This window comes from Aspergillus heteromorphus (genome assembly GCF_003184545.1).
Source record: "Aspergillus heteromorphus CBS 117.55 chromosome Unknown BO70scaffold_24, whole genome shotgun sequence".
Lineage (NCBI taxonomy): Eukaryota > Fungi > Ascomycota > Eurotiomycetes > Eurotiales > Aspergillaceae > Aspergillus > Aspergillus heteromorphus.
In genome coordinates this window covers 377,353-395,919 of record NW_020290429.1, presented here as the reverse complement: position 1 = coordinate 395,919, position 18,567 = coordinate 377,353, and the positions used below count along the sequence as shown (strand labels likewise).

General features: G+C 54.2%; 7 protein-coding genes across 7 annotated transcripts; 3 read left to right on the top strand and 4 right to left on the bottom strand.

Moving 5' to 3' along the window:
* Positions 1–92: 92 nt before the first annotated feature.
* BO70DRAFT_341695 (HesB/IscA family protein) lies at positions 93–1,550 on the top strand (the record flags this gene model as incomplete). Its single annotated transcript, XM_025541340.1, has 2 exons — positions 93–587; positions 1,045–1,550. The coding sequence occupies 2 exons, from the start codon at positions 93–95 to the stop codon at positions 1,405–1,407; spliced, it is 858 nt and encodes a 285-aa protein (XP_025396851.1). The 3' UTR covers positions 1,408–1,550.
* A 789-nt stretch (positions 1,551–2,339) lies between these two features.
* Positions 2,340–3,933, bottom strand: BO70DRAFT_297292 (putative eukaryotic translation initiation factor 3 subunit EifCl; the record flags this gene model as incomplete). Its single annotated transcript, XM_025539561.1, has 2 exons — positions 2,340–3,461; positions 3,625–3,933. The coding sequence occupies 2 exons, from the start codon at positions 3,931–3,933 to the stop codon at positions 2,340–2,342; spliced, it is 1,431 nt and encodes a 476-aa protein (XP_025396850.1).
* Positions 3,934–5,712: 1,779 nt separating this feature from the next.
* Positions 5,713–7,955, bottom strand: BO70DRAFT_373157 (putative C6 transcription factor; the record flags this gene model as incomplete). The annotated part of the gene is made up of 6 exons (XM_025544897.1): positions 5,713–6,136; positions 6,203–6,556; positions 6,608–6,787; positions 6,851–7,002; positions 7,060–7,644; positions 7,815–7,955. 6 exons carry the CDS (start codon positions 7,953–7,955, stop codon positions 5,713–5,715), a joined length of 1,836 nt encoding a protein of 611 aa, XP_025396849.1.
* Positions 7,768–8,625, top strand: BO70DRAFT_111136 (uncharacterized protein). The gene has a single exon (XM_025537878.1). It carries the CDS (start codon positions 8,080–8,082, stop codon positions 8,557–8,559), a length of 480 nt encoding a protein of 159 aa, XP_025396848.1. The 5' UTR covers positions 7,768–8,079; the 3' UTR covers positions 8,560–8,625.
* Positions 8,626–12,836: 4,211 nt separating this feature from the next.
* Positions 12,837–14,507, top strand: BO70DRAFT_364583 (branched-chain amino acid aminotransferase, cytosolic). Its single transcript, XM_025543844.1, has 2 exons — positions 12,837–13,528; positions 13,610–14,507. The coding sequence occupies exons 1-2, from the start codon at positions 13,114–13,116 to the stop codon at positions 14,263–14,265; spliced, it is 1,071 nt and encodes a 356-aa protein (XP_025396847.1). The 5' UTR covers positions 12,837–13,113; the 3' UTR covers positions 14,266–14,507.
* Positions 14,508–14,641: 134 nt separating this feature from the next.
* On the bottom strand, positions 14,642–16,643 carry BO70DRAFT_364581 (AAR2 splicing factor family protein). The gene has a single exon (XM_025543843.1). The coding sequence runs from the start codon at positions 16,265–16,267 to the stop codon at positions 14,783–14,785; it is 1,485 nt and encodes a 494-aa protein (XP_025396846.1). The 5' UTR covers positions 16,268–16,643; the 3' UTR covers positions 14,642–14,782.
* Positions 16,644–17,225: 582 nt separating this feature from the next.
* On the bottom strand, positions 17,226–18,097 carry BO70DRAFT_364579 (40S ribosomal protein uS11). The gene is made up of 4 exons (XM_025543842.1): positions 17,945–18,097; positions 17,792–17,864; positions 17,454–17,614; positions 17,226–17,388 (listed from the first exon to the last, which is right to left on the bottom strand). Exons 1-4 carry the CDS (start codon positions 18,009–18,011, stop codon positions 17,237–17,239), a joined length of 453 nt encoding a protein of 150 aa, XP_025396845.1. The 5' UTR covers positions 18,012–18,097; the 3' UTR covers positions 17,226–17,236.
* Positions 18,098–18,567: the final 470 nt, after the last annotated feature.

Genomic DNA, 18,567 nt, shown 5'->3' with positions numbered 1-18,567 from the left:
GTAGTCATCGCCCGGCGGTTCCCCGCGATTGATTATCTCGGGCGGCCGCGATTCTGCCGCCTCTTGCCGGCACCCGATCGGCCAATGGCGTCATGCGGAGCCTTCTGACTAACGGCAGTACCACCCTTGGCTTGATATATAATCAATCAAACAATTCCTCCAACGCCTCAAGATACCCAGAGCAAAGTCAGTTGCAACCCCGAGCGATCACCTCGCAGAGACCGTCTCCGACACCAAACATGTCTCGCCCGGTCCTATCAACAGCCGCTCGCCGGCTATCTCGACCCCATGTTCCCCGTGCAGCGGTTTCTGCATTCTCGTCACCGGCGCCGACCTTGAACTTCTCCGCATCCTTCTGCGATTCCATCTCCCAACGAGCCGCCCTCCGTCCCTTCCCTCGATCAAGAAACACCCTTCCCCAGAGAACCGCTTCCTCGCAGCAATCCGCCCTCCGCTTCGACGCCTTCCAACAACGCGCCGCCTTCTCTTCGTCCACCGTCCGCCCCGGCGCCAAGGTCACACAAAACCCGAGAGTTGACGACGATGGAAACGAGCTATTGATCAATATCTCCGACATCGCCGCGGAGGTACGTTGAATATCTCCCTGTTTGCGTGCGTTCATATACACTGTTTGGTTGTCGTCTGGCTCGGAATACATACAACAGGCAGGAGCAGGAGCTGTGGCGATGGCTTGAGACGGAAGAGCGTTGCGTCGAAGCACGGGCTTAGCTCTGGCCACGATAAGGCCCGTGGAAACGGTCTGTCTACCACATACGACCATAGGGTGTGGAGAACAGGGCTTCCCGTCCGCTCAGCCGTACTTAAGCCACACGCCGGGAGGTTAGTAGTTGGGTGGGTGACCACCAGCGAATCCCTTCTGTTGTATGTTTTTTATTTTATTTTTTTTTTGGTTGGAAGGGAAAGGGTCCATTCCACTGGTTTTGGCTTATTTTTTTTTGCTGGCGATATGCTATGCTCGCACGCTCTTTGATGCCATATTTTTTTTTCACTATGCCATTGCTCAGAAACTAACGTGGTTGACAGCGTCTCCGAGAAATCACAGACCCAACCTCTTCTCCGTCAGTGACGAAGGAAGAGAACCCGTACCACCACCTCCGGATCACAGTAACCAGTGGAGGCTGCCATGGGTTTCAGTATATGATGTCGCTTGAGGCGGCGTCTAAGATCGACCCGGAGGAAGATACCGTGTTCGAAGCGGAGCGGGCAGAGGGCGACGCCTCGGCCGGCGAGGCGAAAGTGGTCATGGATGAGCCGTCCCTGGAGCTCTTGTCTGGAAGCACGGTGGACTACACCATGGAATTGATTGGAAGTCAGTTCAAGATTGTCGATAACCCCCGCGCTACGAGTAACTGTGGCTGCGGGACCAGTTTCGATGTCCAGGATTGATCATCTGTTCGGCGGTTGATGGGGGATGAATTACGATTCGAGCTCGACCCTGCTGTGGCTGCCCGGTTTGTCTATTCTCCGACGCCACATGTACATGTGTATTTTTATCATACTAGAATATTTGGTTGTGATAGAGTAATAACTATACCCCTCTTTTCTCCCTATTCCCTTTTAAGATAGTCAGTCAGTCGAGACGGTTACCAAGTCTCTATCTAGTCTGGTGGATATACCGAGTTTTAAGAATCATCATCTATTTCATCATGCAGATTCTACAACATTCTCTCCCCCCTGCTAGCTAGCTGAATCCTCCCTGTACCGTGCAAGCAACAACAAACGGTCATGATGCACAGACCAGACGTGACAAACAGTAAGCAAAAACCAAACATAAGCATAATGCATACGCCTTGAATCAATCCTCGAAAGTTCTTTTTGTCGACTCCAACAAACCCTGAGACCGCGACGTGACGGTCAGGGGGTTTGCAACCCTGAGTGATAAGAAGCATGGACAATGAAAAAGGGGGGAAAAGATAAGTAAAATATAAAAAAAAAAATCATAATGGTGTTGTTGGGTGTTGAGAGAGAGGAGGTTGAGGGAAATGAGGAATGAGATGACCGTTCAAACCCACAATTTCTTGAGGGATTTGTTGGTTTCGAAAAAAAAAAAAAACGTCCGACCCCCCCTCCCCCCTGGCCCCATCTGTGTTCCATTCTCCTTGCCTTCTGTTCAGTCCAGCGCTTTCAAGTGTTTTCGTGGTCCCCAGAATGAGACGGAATTCTTCCCTCATGGACCCAGTCCAGTCCAGTCCAGTCCAGTCCAGTCCAGTCCAGTTTTTTTTTTCCAGACCTGATGTATGTCCTGGATCTTAGTAAGAGGCAGGACATTTTATGTATCTAGATGACAGAAAGGGGGCCGGGTCTAGCGGACTACCGACTTAGTAGACGCGGGCAAGGTTTCTGAGGTACCAGTCAACCAGGCGACGTCCGGCCTTGGTCTCGCTGACATGGATGAGGTCGTTCTCCAGAGCGTAGTCGAGGTCGTTGGCGTTGACCGGCTCGCCCTCCAGGAGGCCGCCCTCAACCCAGCGCACCTGACGGCTGCGCTGCTTGTTGATCAGCAGCCAGGAGCGGAGCTTCTCGGGCTCGACCTCCAGGAACCCAGCCAGCTTCTTCAGGTCCATGGTGGTGTAGAGCTTCAGGTAGGAGCGGATGGTAGGGTTGTACAGGGTGTTCTTGACCTCGTCCATGAAGATGGCGGCGTGGTGGTCGACGGGGTCGACGTTGATGGCCGGGTTGTCGAAGTCGGGAGGGGTGGGGCTGATGAACTTGGGGCAGGCCGAGCGGAAGAGCTCCTCGAAGAGAGGGAGGGCGTCGGGGCCGCCGTGCTGCAGGCGGTTGAGCTGCTCGCCGTACTTCTCCCGCAGAGCCGAGTGGATGGTGTCGTCCAGACGGGTGGGGTGGAGAGCGACACAGATGGCGATCAGAGCGTACATCTGGTCGTTCTTCTTGGCAATAGCATCGTAGCTGTTGCCGCCCTTCTGGAAGTTCTTGGTCCGGGAGACGTAGACCAGGATGTGGCTGAACATGCGGATGGCATCGCCATAGCGACGCATCATCATGTAGGAGAAACCCACGTAGTAGTAGGTGGTGAAGTGGGCCGCCATGACGCGAGCGAACATCGCCTTCTTGTTCATCTCGATGTCGTCCAGGGTCTTGAGGGCCAGGCTGAAGTCACCCAGCAGACAGTGGACACGCAGGAGTCCGATGATGGAGAAGTATCCCAGCATCTTGTAGAGAGGGCGGGAGCCGTACTCGCCGGCGTAGGCCAGGGGGTCTTCGCCGCGCTTCATGGCGGCCAGCTGCTCGTTGATCTGGGATCTTTGGATGAGGGAGTAGAGGACGTTGAGCACGGAGTAGCAGCCCCACGTGTTGGGGTTCTCACGCAGGAGCTGGGCCTCCTCCTCGTTGGAGCCGCTGCGAGCGACACGGTTGCGGTAGCGGCAGAAGGATTCGAACTGGTAGATGAACTCATCGATGACGTCCCAGGCCCAGTAGTACTATGAACACGCAAAAGCAAGCCGATTAGCATCGTGCATTAACCACCGAGTTCCGCCGCACACAAGACAGGCAGACCAGCAAGGCTTGCTTTGATTGTGGCACTGGGCAACCCAGTCCAGCAGCCTCGGCCCACGAACTCCGGCAGTTCAAAGGAATACGTACAGAGGGAACCTCCAGCTCAACCGGTCCATCCGAGTTCAAGATGTAGTGGAACAGGCTGCAGTAGTTGTCGTAGCTTGCGAACTTGGTCTCCAGGGTGGCCTGGTACTCCAGCGGGGTCGCGGCGGCAGCGAGCTGTGCCTGGAGGTCCTGGGTCTGAGAACCGCCTCCAAGGGATGTCGTCCGGTCCAGGTCACTCATGCCATCCTCGAAGTTGACCTGCTCGCGGTAGTCGTTGACAAGCGCTTCCTCCTCGACATCGGACTCATCGCCCAGGTTGGGGTGCGCGTTGGCGCGCTCTTCGTACGACATTTTTTTGCGAGTGAAAAAGGTGTGTCGACGACTGGGGGGAAGTGTCGGGGAAACGGTCGGCGGTCGTGGGTGGGGAGGAGGGGGTGGGCACGTCTGGCGTATCGACTCGGCGTCGGCGTGTGGGATTTCGACTCGGAGTGGAATTTTGAGGGTTTTCGCTTGGACGAGTTGTGCCTATCTTATCTGTGCATAAGGGGGGAAGCTGAGTCATGTATGCATCCCTCTTCCGCTCGGCCTCGACCGGCCCGAGCTCGTCCCCATGCGGCTAGTTACTCCGGTAGAGGACGATGACCTCCACCGGACTCCAACTCGCTCCAGGGCACTCCCGAGCATTCAAGGACGTTCACTCTCCCTCGGGATTCGTCTTCCTGCTGTGGTGCTCCGGTGATGGAAAGCCAAAATTGGCTCTGACCGTCTCCTTACGTGTTGGACTTGGGGGCTGTTCTTGTTCGAGTCTGCCCTTCTGTCTTAGGTTGTACGCGGATCCCACAATGGTTGCGCGCGAAGAATGTGTACCAACGGCGTAGATATACGTAATCGTGCTAGTCTTTCTCGGAGTTTCCGGTTGGTCATTTCACCCATCGGGATTTGAAGTGGGCTTCTTGATAGTGGTAGCATTGCTGCCTTTTTCTGTCCGTTGTTTCAGAAGATCTTCCCTGAATGCTGAACGGAGACTGCTACGAATATGTACTGGTCCTCACGACGGACCACTCCGTAGTGCGTGGACACTTGGGCATTGAGGCATTTAGCTACTTAAGCATCTACCTTCAGCGAGCGAGCACTAGTACTAGTATCCAACTACCATTGACAGGTTCCCTAAGGGGAAGAAGGTCCACGTCGGTGCGGTAGTCAATAAACTCATAGGCGACTAAGCAATGAATACATGGCTAACTGCTTCCTTCTCCCCGCTGCCTGAAGGAATCGCATTTGTGGATAAGACACTATAGTTCTCGGTGCTAGGTGCGAGAGAGAGATTGAAGGGGGGGGAGGGGGGGGGTTGTTCACTCGCAGATGGAGGATGAACGTGTTGCCATTGCCATTCCTTTCTCTCCTCACTCATAACGACAGTCCCTACGATGGCTGTGGGGTACGTAAGGGCAGAGGCTGCCCTAAAATTAACCTATAAACCACTACTGCATCATGGAGTTGATGCATCCATCTGATAGATGGTATCGTGCAGAATGGATCGTGGATCGTAGACGGATGGATCATACTTAGTGGCCGGGCGAACACAGAAGTATGGTACCGGCGACCATTGGTGCGTGCCAGCGGAAAAGGTATCCTTTGAGGCGAACCAGCTGTCAGTGGCTCCTGGCCATGGGTCCTTCTCGATCAGGGCTGCGATCCACCGGTCTCGTCCTTCTCCCTGCCGTAGCTCGAGTTCTCCGAATTTCGCTTCCCCGTACTTGCCCGCGCTCCGTTCATCCTTCCTGACTCTCTCTGGCTTCTCAAGGCACCCCCAATCCCCCCAGGCCCCCAAGAGTGTCCATGGAGACATTCAATCGTCGTTCCTTTTCTTTCCCGTGTTCTCTTTCGAAATGCAGGTCGTCATTGACCGGGAAGTGGCAGTTCACCCCCCTCCCCCCAAAACAAATCGCCCTACGGCACAAGACGCGAATTACTTCATTTCCTAGGAAGGGCTTAACGTTGTTGAACAATCTCGTTCTCTTTCCATCCCATTTGATATCTCTATGGCTCCATGATACAAATAGGACGGATCTTGTCTGTTTGAGTATGATAAGGCTGCACTGCTAACCCCCTCCCCCGCAAAGCGCTAGGTCACAGCCATTGTGAAGTCTCTAGCCCCTTGTGATCTAGCACGGCCACGGCTTCTGGCGGTAGCCTGAGCCTCGCGGACCGAACGATACCTTCAAGGTTGCGAAGCATCTCTTTGGCCAGCGCGAGCCTCTTACTAAATGCCACCATGAACCGGCAGAGCTCGACAAACGCGTCTTTCGAATCGTCATCGTCCAAGCCCAGCAATACAAGCAGACTACTATTGGTGGGCTCGAGTATTTGCCGCGGTATTTGGCGCAATCCATAACTTTCATGGTATAGGCGGAGGTACTGAACGATTTCTTTTGCCGATTGGAGCTGTTTCTGCTTGGCTTGCTCGAATTCAGATGGGTGTGACGCCGGCCCAAACTGTTGATGCTCCAAGAAGAACCGGAACAGTGTCACGATGGTATGGTGATATCCGATACTACCAGCCGTTAGAACCTGTGCGTGATATCGCCAAGCCGGCGAAGGATTTGGCTTATGCCCTTACTACACGCATAAGACTTGTGGGACTTTCTCATCCTCGCTGTCGAGGATATCCGGTAGACCACCAAGGCAATCTTTCAACCGAACATATATTCCACCTGCCGCCATCCATAGTTCGCCAATACTCATGTCGAGCCCCTTGTCAAACAACAGGGCTTGTACATCGATCACAATTTCCGTCAGTTCAATCATCTTGGTCGCAACAAAACGGAGATGCGCCGGTTTCTTGACGTAGTCGACCTGGTTGAAGCGAGGGTACGGAGTCCACAGAATATGGTCGTCGATTCCACTCACGAGATATGGCTTATACCTAGGAGGCTTCAATTCTGCAACCTTGCCATTTTGCAGCGATGTTTGACTGCAGGGGTTAGCTGTTAGCCCGGTAGATGTGGTGGAGACGGAGTCATACGAGTTGCAGATGAAAATACCCCAGGCAGTAATCGCACCCAGATGCTGCATCCTGGAAGGCATCACTTCCCATTGGCGGTGTCTTGTCCTTGGGGACGTGAACATGCCAAAGTCCTGGCCAAGCTGTACCGCTTGTCTGAGCATCAGCCAGCTTAGGTTCTCTTTACCCTGGAATTTCAGGCTTGAAACAGTCAGTCATCATACACATTCGATCACGGCAAAGGCGAATTTGTGCAAATCATACAACCGACTCATTAGGGCCACGGCTTGAATGTTGACTAGCGAAACTTGGCCTTCCTCCGCCTTCCACAACCGCTCCGCTTCATTGTAGAAGTGTTGGCCTCGTGACGTCTCATCATCCGGTATGGCGAACACTTCTGGGAAATCGGAATAGATCTTGTCACTGTCAGAAACCCGTCTTCAAGGAAAGGACAGGTGATGGAAGCGACGCACACTTGCGACTGCTAGCATGCTATTCACAAGCAGCGAGGAGCAGCACTCCGAATTCTTGTCTCTAGAACACATCTGGTTAAGGAATATGTCTTGATCCACGACCTGCAATAACGGATGGTCCCAGGTGAAGTACAGAGATATGAGGTGCGAAATGAGGTGGTCATCATTGGTGATAGTCGTCCAAGGCCCGGAAGGCATTCGGAATAAGGGATTATCGCAAAGCTTTTCCACCGTTATCCGCAAGTGGGCGTCGGCTAACAGACGTTCGTGTTGAGATATGGCGTCCTCTGCCCCTTTCGAGTGCTCTGAACTTCCGTCACTGAGATCATTGGCAGGCTCATCAATGGCTGCGGTGATGTCATTCAAATCAACATTACCACGGATTCTTTCCAGCATTCGACGGGCTTTCTCTTCATCTGCGGAACGGAGCGTTTCGAGAAGGGAGTATAACAGGCCTCGGTAGTATTCCAGCTCTCCCTGGGTGCGTCTAGCAGCAACTTTCCGCCTTAGGTCGAGTGTCTCGTCGAAAATACAGTCTGCTCCCGTGTTTTGGCATGCTTTGCAGGGTGGTGGGCGTCCACTGCACTGGGAAGCCGAAATGTTAGTCCGAAGATTGATAGCGGGGGGTATCGTGAATCGATCAATCGGGAGAGAGTGAGGGAGGAGCCAGTGGCTTCTGTGTGACTCGAACCCGCCTTTTCTCCCCTCTGATTTCCCCTCGTCTCCAGTCCACGGGTCCAGGATTTTGGCCTTACCTTTCTCTTCGCCTGTTTACATGGCAAACATGCCGTTGAGTTCTTTCTCGACTTGGCTAAGGTGGTTGCGCCAGCAGCAACCGGGCCGCGGGGCCCTGGAGCAAGGGAGGGAAGGTGTTTACCCTGGTTTTCGGTGTTCATGGTGGACAGCACGTCCTTTCCAGAAGGAAAGGTGGCTAACAGGGAATGTGGGAATGCTATTGCATCACTAGATTAGTGGTCGAGCTGTCGCTTGGTCAGTCGATTCACGCGACTGGGAACGCCGATGAAATCTTCGGTGGTACTGCTTCCACCCACCCAGGTGGCTGACATACGCTGGAGACAGGTTGCCAGAAAACGAACCCTCGACCTAGCCACAGAAGACAATATGAAACTAGAATCCCTCACCTCTTTTTCTCTTGTAACACGGCGAGGGCTTGTTAACCTTGTCAACTGCCAAAAAAAAGAACTGCTGCTTCGGGCTTGCTATCAACAGACATGTTATGTCCAATACGGATGGGGAGGCTCTAACGGTCGGTGGTCGTCGTCGCTGGGGAGGTTTCCCACGGCACGAAAGGGGCGACAACGAGGCACGAGGCGGGTTGGCGAGGGATATAAACCCAGGAGCGTCGAGAGGACTTGGCCGATGAGGAACGTCTGGAGGCACGTGATCGAAGGCGATCTGCTTTCTATACCGGGTGGGAAAGGGGGGGGGGGCCGTTGGGAGACGCACGAAGACCCAGCAAGAAACAAGCCAGCCAACTAATAACTAATCACCCGGACTATGACTAACAACCTCCCAAAGCCACATCGTTTGAGCCAGATAATAATGGGCTTGATATGGGAGGCTTCTGGAGGGGGCAAAAGCAAACAGGCATGAGGTCCGGTTTTCTGGTTGATCACCAACAAGGGGCCCTGACAATAAAGCCTAACTCATTTCCTTGCGGTCCCTGAACAAGAATTACGGTCTCGCCCAGCGCAAGGCGTCTCGGATCGCGACTGCCCGCGTATCTATTATTACCGCCTTATATCCGTTTCTGTTCGATTTACTGGCAGGGACACCGTTGGCGGGCGGTTTACACCTCTTCCTTCCAACCAAAAAAAAAAAAAAAAAAAAAGTCTTGATTAGCTCCCATGGCTCATGGCGCAATCTGCGAGGGCTGGGGACGCTTAGGTGTCACCAGCCTAGCCCCGTGATGGAATCTCCATTTGGGGCGAGGGGCATATAGAGTGACAGGTAGGTATTCCAGGATGGGGATGGAGTCCCCTAGGCCGCTACCTTCGGGCCGTCAGAGGGGGGAGTGTGGCACGGAGCAGACCACCTGCTGCAACCTCCGTGGCCCCGTCGGGTTGCCCTCACGAGTCCTACGAACTAGGTTGGATGGCACCCAATGCCATGGAGGGCATACAGAACCATTACATGACGACTACGACCAAAGTCTACTTCTGGGTAGCATCGAGAACTCGCGATCTGACAGGCTGGGGAAGACAGCCATCGGACGAACGAACCGCAAAGTAAAAGCAAGGGAAGGGGGGGAGGGGGGAGGAGGGGAGGGGGGGGCCAAAGGCCAAAAAAAAAAAAAAGAAAAAGAAAGAGGGCAGACAGAGAGAAAAATAGAGCAACAAGGCACGAGGCAGTAAAGGTGCTTGAGGTGTTTGAGGTGCACAGTCGATACTATAGGTGGAAAAGTTCGCCGGCCCGCAGTACTATGGGGATGGCATCCATCCTACGCTTGTCTGAGGTTGAGATCCACCAGAGCACAATCAACCGGCGGTCCGACAAGCCTGAGCCAGACTTGTCTTCTTACATCAGCCACCGCTGGCCTGTCTGATAGAAAGGGGCTCTCAGCTTCTTTCGTCGTTCGTCTATTCTAACCAATCTCCTGTACAAAGTCGCAGGCCCCGCATTCAAGGCTGGGATGAGGATCGACACATCCTTTGGTACATAGTACCTGGGATCGAGGTCGGTGGTTTGTGCGGTGCAAAGTTCCGTGACCGCAACATGCCTCGTGGCAAAACCGGCTGAACGGGTGAGGGCCGGGGTCTCATGATCACAGGACAGTTTGAGAGATAGACAGATGAGTCTATCTACTACTGACTGTGTTGTTACACTGACCACAGCACCGTGTCTTCTTGCAGTGGGGCCTCGCCCGGCTCTGCTCTGGGGAGCATAAGCTTAATCTGGGGCGCGAGAATCCGTACTTTGTAGAGAATAGTATGGAGCATCACTCTCTACCGATCACACAGGTTGACATTCCCCCCTCGGGGCACTCATGCATGCCCAGATACATAGTTCCCCAAAAGGAGCGGGAAAGGCGTCAACTATCCATCCCGTCTAGTATCTACAAAGCACGGAGTAGATACCCACCCGCCATTGCCGCCGATGCGGCGGCAACGGTCGTGCCGGTCGATCACTAGGATCACTTGCCGCCAGGTTCAGGATGATAACTTGGAAGTGTGCACATACGGCTGGCAGGATTGTTCTGATATGGTAGGGCAGGCAGTTTTTACCGCAGCCTGCTGGTTGCTGGTTGCCAGTTGAGGGTCACCTGACAGGCCCTTTACATCACAGTGACATGCATGAGACTTTGCCATCCTCCCCGATGCTCACGCCTCTGATTCGCACGAGGGACCCCAGGTCTTGTACCGCATCAGAAACCAGAGATGCCTCCAGCCTGCCAGGCCTCTCTGCCACCGCAGATCCCCTGGTCCATCGCCAATCACGCTGGCGGAACCGCGGCCCTCGATCGCCCACCACGCTGCCGGCACTCGATCCCAACCCTTTCTTTAGCGGTGCCCTAACTAAGAAACCCTGGGGCATCTCGGCTGGGACCTTGGCTAGTGATTGATATGTGCATCTCTAACCCAGGGAACTATATACTTAGTACTGTATTAGTCGCAGTCCACGGTCATCACGCTGTCATCAACCACCTCCTCCCCTAGCCCCTTTTTCCCTCCCGTCGGCCGGTTCCGGCCCCAGGTATCTCCCCTATCACGGCCTCACGACACGCGCATGCAGGGGCCTGACATCTGTCAGAAGGGTCGGTTTGTATTACCCGACATCATGCCTGCCTAAATATAAATCCGGGCTCAGCGAGGGTGCAGATCGATCGGGGGGGAGGGAGGGGGGAGAAACCCTTGCAGCGTCCGAGTTTAGGTGGGCGGCTGATGCGGGCGGCCTGAAAGCCAGCAACGCAACAATGGCTTTCTTTGTTTGCGGTTCAGGCATCCATTTTCTCCCATTTTCTCCCATTTCCTGGACTTTTACGATTTTGGGCCGTTATCTGGGGTAGGGGAATAGGTTTGTTTGTTTCTTGGTCTGTAGGTTGGTCAGACTGCAAGTACAGACACAATAGTGCTAGTACTAATGCAAATCCTTTATACCAGTCCTCTATATATACCAGATACTAATTAGCACCGAAGCTAGCACTCCCCAGAGTGGAGATAACTTAGAGCCGGAAAACCCCCCCCCACCTCCCCTTTCTCTCTCTATCCTTACTTCCCTTCCTTTTCCTTCCCTTCCCTTCCCTTCTCGCATACACCGCGATTTAAACGAGATGCACTGTACTGTTCACGCACAGGGCTAGACGGCACCCTGTGCCAGCTACTCACTCCTACCTACCTGGCAGCTAAGTAGCTAGCTAATTACCGGGCAAGTAAATTGTCCATGAAAAGGATAGTCTGCATATAAAGTTAAGTTCGCAGGTACCATTATCTGCCCTGCCTGTCTGCCCTGTTCGGTCTGCCTAGTATCTGCCTGCCTGCACTGTACTCCATAGCAGCAGAGCAGCGAGCGACCAAACACGGCGAAGAACAGCTGGTTCATTTTCGCGCCCTTTGGGTAACTACTACAGGGAAACTTCTAGGGGCCGTTGAGCTTTCCATCACATTCATTCATTCTTTCTTGTATCTGTCTCTATCTCAACTCATCTCCTCGGTCTACAAAGTACATATGGAGGTGGGTGGAGACGGGGTCTGTGTTTTTATAGTGCAGCATGCATGCAGCATGCAGTAGGTATATACGTACTCAGTAGGAAAGTACTACTTCCCAAGGCAGTAGTAGTAACTAACTAAGTATCCCCATACTTAGTACTTAGCTGTCCTAAACTCCTAGGTATAGTATGTATCCAAAACCCTAAATGCAACATTTCTTTGTTCTCCAGATGCACCCCCCGCCTGGGTATAGTTATCTACTAGCTCAAGCGTATGCCGGTTATCGGCAAGGATATACCCAATTACTGTGTCTATGTGTGTGTGTGTGTGTGTGTGTGTGTACTTTCCAGCCCTCGATCGCTCTCTGTCTTCCCCGCCAAGCATCGCATCTTCCATTCCTGCCTCAGGCGATTTGCAGCAAGGCAGTAAGGCAGCAAGACAGTAAGGCAATAAAGCTAAGGCAGAAAGGTAGTAAGGCAATCAAGCCAAGGCAGCAAGGCGGTAAGGCACAAAGGCAGAAACATATCGGGGAGTCCCGACTAGTAATGTAAAAAATTGCCTAATCCAGCGCGGATGACTCCCATCTCCTCTGTGCTATCGGATCGGATAGCGCGGACACCGCCCTCGGCTAGACGCGGCATCCACGCCGATTGATTGATACGAAGGGGGCAAAGGCGGCGGCGGCGCGGCACTTGGGGTTGCACTAGTAGTATATTATATGCAGGGCGTGGAAGAATCGGCAGAAAAAAAAAAAAAAAAAAACAGGGTATGCTTTAACGTTATAGCGTAGGTTGACGGGGGATTTTCGTTACAAATGGAAGAGGACAGAGGATAGGATGGGAGCCAATCATAGTGGAATCCTCCAGCGTCGCGTCGCGCCCTGTCAGTGATGATATCGGTTCAGGTTCGGATATCGATGGCAAACACCGCGAAAGGACTCTCAATCTCGGCCCGCAAAAAGTTTTCTTTTGCCCCCCCCTCGGCCTGGTGCCCCTCCCCCCCCCCCCCTTTGCTTTAAATTCAAGTGGATGGTACGAACTTCCGCTCTGATTGATAATAATCTGTGCTTGCTTTGATCAATTGCATCAATTGCATATCCATTTTTTTCCCGATTTGGGCCGTTGGCAGCGTGGAAAACGTGCACGTTTCTTGCAAGTCGGGTCATAGTACTCTCCGTTATCGGATCCCGGCACATCCATATTATACTGTATTCAGGTCGTTGCGTCCCGAACGGATCGTCAGGACGGCTATTGTCTGTCTGTTTCGTGACTCATAACCACCCCGGAAGTTACTGGCACCCAATCACCTCTCACCCACTGATATATTAGTCGGTGGCGTCCCCGAGTCTCCCTCGCAAATCGTGCTTCACCCTCCTTCACACGCCATTATGGGTTCCGTTGCGCCTTCTCTCGCCGAGATGGATGCCTCCGTCGTCAAGGTCACCCGTCGGACCGATCTCCGCGATGTGCCCCTTCCAGGCTCCCCCGAGGAGCTGAGCCACTCCTACTGCACCGACCACATGGTCACCGTCCGCTGGACCGCCGCCGCTGGCTGGGAGACGCCCGAAGTGAGGCCGTTCGAGAACCTGAGCGTCCCGCCTACCGCGTCCTGCCTGCACTATGCTACCGAGTGTTTCGAGGGAATGAAGGTATACCGTGGATACGATGGCAAGCTGCGTCTGTTCCGGCCGGACTGCAACGGCGAGCGCCTGGTCAGCAGCGCCCAGCGGGCCTCGTTGCCGGGATTCAAGTTCGACGAGCTCAAGGTTCTCATCGCCAAGTTGATGCAGATTGACGGTCCCCGTAAGTGCCGCCACCTTCACCATTTCAATTGCGGATAATATCCCCGTTCGTCGTGGCTGACCATGTCCCCTTCATCCACAGGTTGGCTCCCCAAGGACCAGCCCGGTCGTTTCCTCTACCTCCGTCCCGCCATGATTGGCAACGGCCCCCACCTGGGCGTGCAGACGCCCAAGGAAGCCCTCCTGTTCATCATCGCCGTGCCGTGGCCCGACCCCTCCAAGAAGAAGCCCGAGGCCGCCGGTGGCCAGCACGGTCTGAAGCTTCTCGCCTCCAACCCGGACACCATCCGTGCCTGGCCCGGCGGTTTTGGATACGCCAAGCTCGGCGCGAACTATGGTCCGTCGTTGGTGTCCCACGGCAAGGCGCAGGCCATCGGATTCGACCAGGTCCTTTGGCTGTTCGGCGAGGACCGTCAGGTCACCGAGGCCGGCGCCAGCAACTTCTTCATTGTCTGGGAGAACAAGGACACCGGAAAGCTCGAGCTGGTCACCGCTCCCCTGGAGAACCAGCTCATCCTCCCCGGCGTCACTCGCCGCAGTGTTCTGGAGTTGGCACGCAAGCGTCTGACCCAGTCCTCGGGCAGCCTTGCCCCCGTCGAGGTGGTGGAGAAGCAGTTCACCATCAGCGATGTGCACGAGGCGTGGAAGGAGGGCCGTATCGTCGAGGCGTTCGTCTGCGGTACTGCTGTAAGTAGAGCAACTCCATACCTGACACAGATATGGTCATGCCCATGCTAACTCTGGATTCTAGTACTTCGTCACCCCCGTCAAGCTGATCCGCAGCGACGATGTCGATATGAACATGCTGGATGCTGGTGCTGAGCGCGCCGGATACGCGGCTCAGATCAAGTCGTGGCTCGAGGCCATCATGTTCGGCAAGGATGGCGCCGAGGTCCACGAATGGGGATATGTCATCGAGGGCGAGTCTGAGAAATAAACGGCCATGTCCTTCTGGGAAGGAGGGTGGCAGAGATGAGCCGGGTGTAGAAAAGGGGTGGTGTGGTATGGTGTGGTGGGTGAGACGAGGCGGGGTTGCATTCCTTGTACATACTAACGACAACCCCTCATTGATTGATTAGATCTAGATCTCTTAGACTCATGTGATGTGTTACGCTTTTCTTCAATTCATGTATTTGCTCGTAATCTCGTGCACTTGGCCGTAGTAACTGATTTGGAATCGCACATAGACAATGTTGAGGGTAGGTATATATACATACATACATACATCCAGAGGTAGTAATTCATTCACTCATGGTCAATCCTCATCCTCATCCTCATCCACATCCACATCCACACCATCCTGCGTTGAGTCTCCCTCAAGCTCGACCACCATGGGGGCATACTCGCCCAACTCATCATCTTCATCATTATCGTGCATATCCAACTCCACCTCCTCGCCATCCTCCAACTGAACCATCCCCCGCCGGGCAAACACATCGCGATTCAGCTCCCAGTCGTATTCATCCTTGACCCAAGCCTCCAGGTTCTCAAACTCGGTCTTCACCACAGACTCAGCCCCATCCACAACCTCGTAAAGTGACCGTCTGAACCTCATAAGTAGCCGTCGTAGAAACTCACCCCCCTCCTCGCCATCGAGATCAAACAGCCCGCCTTCCACATCATCACATCGCTGAAGCTGCAACAACAACAACCTCAACACATCGCTCATGAACGACTCACGCTCCCGTATCGCCCTCCGACACGTCAAGACCAACTCCAACAGCCTCTTCCACTGCTGCAAACACGAGTAATTCATCAACGTCAAGACCATCAGAAACGTAAACTGCAGCTCCCCAAGCACCTGCGCCTCCCCATCGCCCTCCGCAAACCTCCCCACCAAATCCCCCAACGCCCACGACCGATCCTGCGCCGCCTCCGTCCTCTCCCTCCCGACTGCCCCCTCCCTCCACGTCCTCTTCAACTCCACCATCAAAAACCCAAACCCACTCTCCTTCTCCCCCGTCACCCTCTCCAGCTCCGACGCCGCCTGCGCCGAATCCATCAGCCCCGGTATCACATCGCTGTCCCTCGGCGCCGTGCTCGCCGACGTGACCATCCAGCGCGCCCTCCCATCCACATCGACGAGCGGCTCGCCCACCACGCGATCCAAAAGCCGCGGCGTGAGCCGACTCGTCAGCGCTTGCCAATTCTGTCGTCCTTCTTCCTCGTCCTCCTCGTCGAGCCGAAATCGAGCTGCTTGGCCTCCTGATCCTGACTCTGCCCCTGCCCCTGCCCCTGCCCCCGACCCCGGAGTCGGAGTCGGAGTAAAGGAGGATACCCGGCTGCGGTACGAGAAGAGCCCGCCTCGTTGATAGATGGCTGCTAGGTTCGCTTTGTGGCGCATTGCTTCTTGTTTATCGGCGTCGTTGGCGGAGCGGAGCGGGGATAGGGTTTCGGTGTCGGTGTTCCATTTCCAGATAATTATATCGGAGACGGAGTTTGACTGTTGGAGTGATGAGGAGGAGGGCACGAGTGCCGTCGCGTCGTTCTTGTGCTGTTGGTGGTGGTGGTAATGGTGGTGGGAGAAAGCGTCGATGTCGCCGATGTAGAACCACCCTCCGCACCGGAGGGAGAGGCTCTCCGTCGTGCCGGTATAGAGGAAGTGCCAGCCGCGTGGGAGGTCGCGGATGCCGTGGAAGTTGGGCGTCGATGTGAATGTGATCAGGTCGATGCCGACGAGGGTTTTCGGGGGTAGATGGGGGAGCAGGATGGTCGGGGAGGGTGAGATGGAGGAGGCCATGGCTCGGTAGTTGGCCGGTGGGTGGTACGGTACTACCGGGAGGGGGTGAGGTTGAGCGTTATGATGGCGCAAGCTTGAGTTGGATGAGGAGGTGTGTACAGTGTAGACGAGGATTGTTTTCACGGACCCGATCTCATGCAGAAAGAAAGCTGTCCGGTTGTGTCTGCTTGGTGGCCGTGTTGCATGCAGAAAGGAAAGAAAAGAAATGAGAGACCGCGCGGATCGCAAAGCTGACGTCAATTTAGCTTGGTGGTTACGGTGGTTAAGCGGGGTTGCGCGGGATGCGCGATGAAAGGGGGATCGGAAGTACTAGAGAATGACTGGACTGGTTAATACACGAGGGTCCTGTAAGGGACTCCAGGTGGAAAAGGTCTGGGGTAGATGCAGACACTGAGAGGCAGACAGACAGGTGGTGGGCTGGAGAATTTGTGATAAATTGCTTATCTTAGCTTCATCGTCGCGGGATAAGCCTGGATCACCGTTTTTTTTATATTGATTTTTTTTCCCCTCGGTGTTTTTGGGACCCCGCTTTGCTTATAGGAATGGCATTCTTTTTATATATAACTCAAGTGTTGTCATTCATGAGTGAATGAAGACAATGGTCTTGAATGCTGATCTATGTAGGCCACTACGATCCAAGCATTTCTGGCCCCAGGACAGGAAGCCAACTACGAAAAGAACGATTCCTAATGACTGACATTGACCAGTCACAAGCTACAGTAACAAAAATACAGTTCCAGATATTTATATTGACGAGAGCAGCTGCCATAAGGACACGAGACCACTTAGTTCTAGAACCAAACACACTTTTGGGTATGTAATAAATTGAAGACCAGGCGACGAAGGCCGTTCTCCGCGTTTATTCCATCCACATCCTGCAAGCAAGGATAAACCCAGCCGGTAGCCCCCAATCCAGCCAGACGGAGCCAAAAGCTCCGCACAGCTTGGAAAAGACGAACCCGCACATGCTTACAGACGACGACCACGGCGACCACCCTTGCGACGAGTAGAGTCGGAGGGGGTGGGGGTGACGTCCTCGATACGGCCGATTCTCATGCCGGCACGGGCCAGGGCACGGAGAGCGGACTGGGCACCGGGACCGGGGGTCTTGGTGCCGTTACCTGGGAGGGGTTAGTCTTGAGGCTCTTGTTCTGTTTTCTTTTCTTCTTTGCAGGTGTTAACATACCACCAGTGGCACGGATCTTGATGTGGAGGGCGTTGATGCCGAGCTCCTTGCAGCGAGCGGCAACGTCCTGGGCAGCCAACATGGCGGCGTAGGGAGAAGACTCGTCACGGTCAGCCTTGACCTTCATACCACCGGTAACACGGCAGATGGTTTCACGGCCGCTGTTATCCCAAAGTTAGCCAAACTGTGTCCTGGGACAATTCATAGCCACGGCACATCAGTTCCTCCACGATATCCCAACTCCCTCCCCAGACAAATCGCGCGCGCAAATTCTGCGGAGGAAGAGGTTTTCGCTGGAAACATGTGCATGGCGGTTGGAAGGAAAAGATGCGACGTACGAGAGATCGGTGACGTGAACGAAGGTGTCGTTGAAAGAGGCGAAGATACGGGCAACGCCGAAAACGAGCTTGCCTGTAGATCCCCGACATTAGAACTCTGACCTATGGAAAAAAAATTGTACTGCATGGCGCATTGGGAGATTTTGTACATACCATCTCCGGCCAGAGGACCGAGAGAGACGTTCTCCTTGGCGGCAGTGGGGGTCTTCTTGGGAGGCATTTTGTCGATGTGCTGGTGATGGATGGAATACGGAAGGGAAAAAAGAAGAAAAAGAGGAAGAGTCGATGCGGCCGCCGTTGGCTTGGATACGGAAAATGAGTTGGTGTGTGCCCTACCCACGGCGGCACACGTTCTGATTGGCCGGTCGTCGGCCTTTGACCGTGCCCAAGCGAGTGGCAGCCTGATGCAGCCTGAGGCTTGAGGCATTCAGGCCGCCAACCGACAGCCGGAGTAACGGGTCGCAGTCGGCCCGGAGTCGAGCTTCAAGCACCTTTACTTAAATTTTTCTTCTGCGTCTCCTCAGCTTCCCATCTTCCTCTCCCCAACTTGAATTTCCAAGCAAGCAGACAGCAGCTCCATTGGCTCAATCGAGTCTGCTGCCTTGCACGGTGTCGGTTCTCACCGAACGACACTGCCAACATGGGCTTCATCAAGGAGACTGCTTCCACTGGCATGGGCAAGATGTACGCCTATCTCAGCGCAGCAGGTTGGAGGTAATACTCGTTTATTCCTTCCGGGAGGTTTTTTTCTTCTTTCTTTTTTTTTTTTTTTTCGA

Bases quoted from the DNA above. Each gene is read 5' to 3' on its own strand.
- BO70DRAFT_364579 (XM_025543842.1), bottom strand. From the start codon at position 18,011: ATGCCTCCCAAGAAGACCCCCACTGCCGCCAAGGAGAACGTCTCTCTC. The intron at 17,865-17,944 runs GTATGTACAAAA...GGGGATCTACAG, and splicing joins CGGTCCTCTGGCCGGAGATG to GCAAGCTCGTTTTCGGCGTT. The intron at 17,389-17,453 runs GTATGTTAACAC...AACCCCTCCCAG, and splicing joins CAAGATCCGTGCCACTGGTG to GTAACGGCACCAAGACCCCC.
- BO70DRAFT_364583 (XM_025543844.1), top strand. From the start codon at position 13,114: ATGGGTTCCGTTGCGCCTTCTCTCGCCGAGATGGATGCCTCCGTCGTC. The intron at 13,529-13,609 runs GTAAGTGCCGCC...CTTCATCCACAG, and splicing joins GATGCAGATTGACGGTCCCC to GTTGGCTCCCCAAGGACCAG.
- BO70DRAFT_111136 (XM_025537878.1), top strand. From the start codon at position 8,080: ATGAAATCTTCGGTGGTACTGCTTCCACCCACCCAGGTGGCTGACATA.
- BO70DRAFT_364581 (XM_025543843.1), bottom strand. From the start codon at position 16,267: ATGGCCTCCTCCATCTCACCCTCCCCGACCATCCTGCTCCCCCATCTA.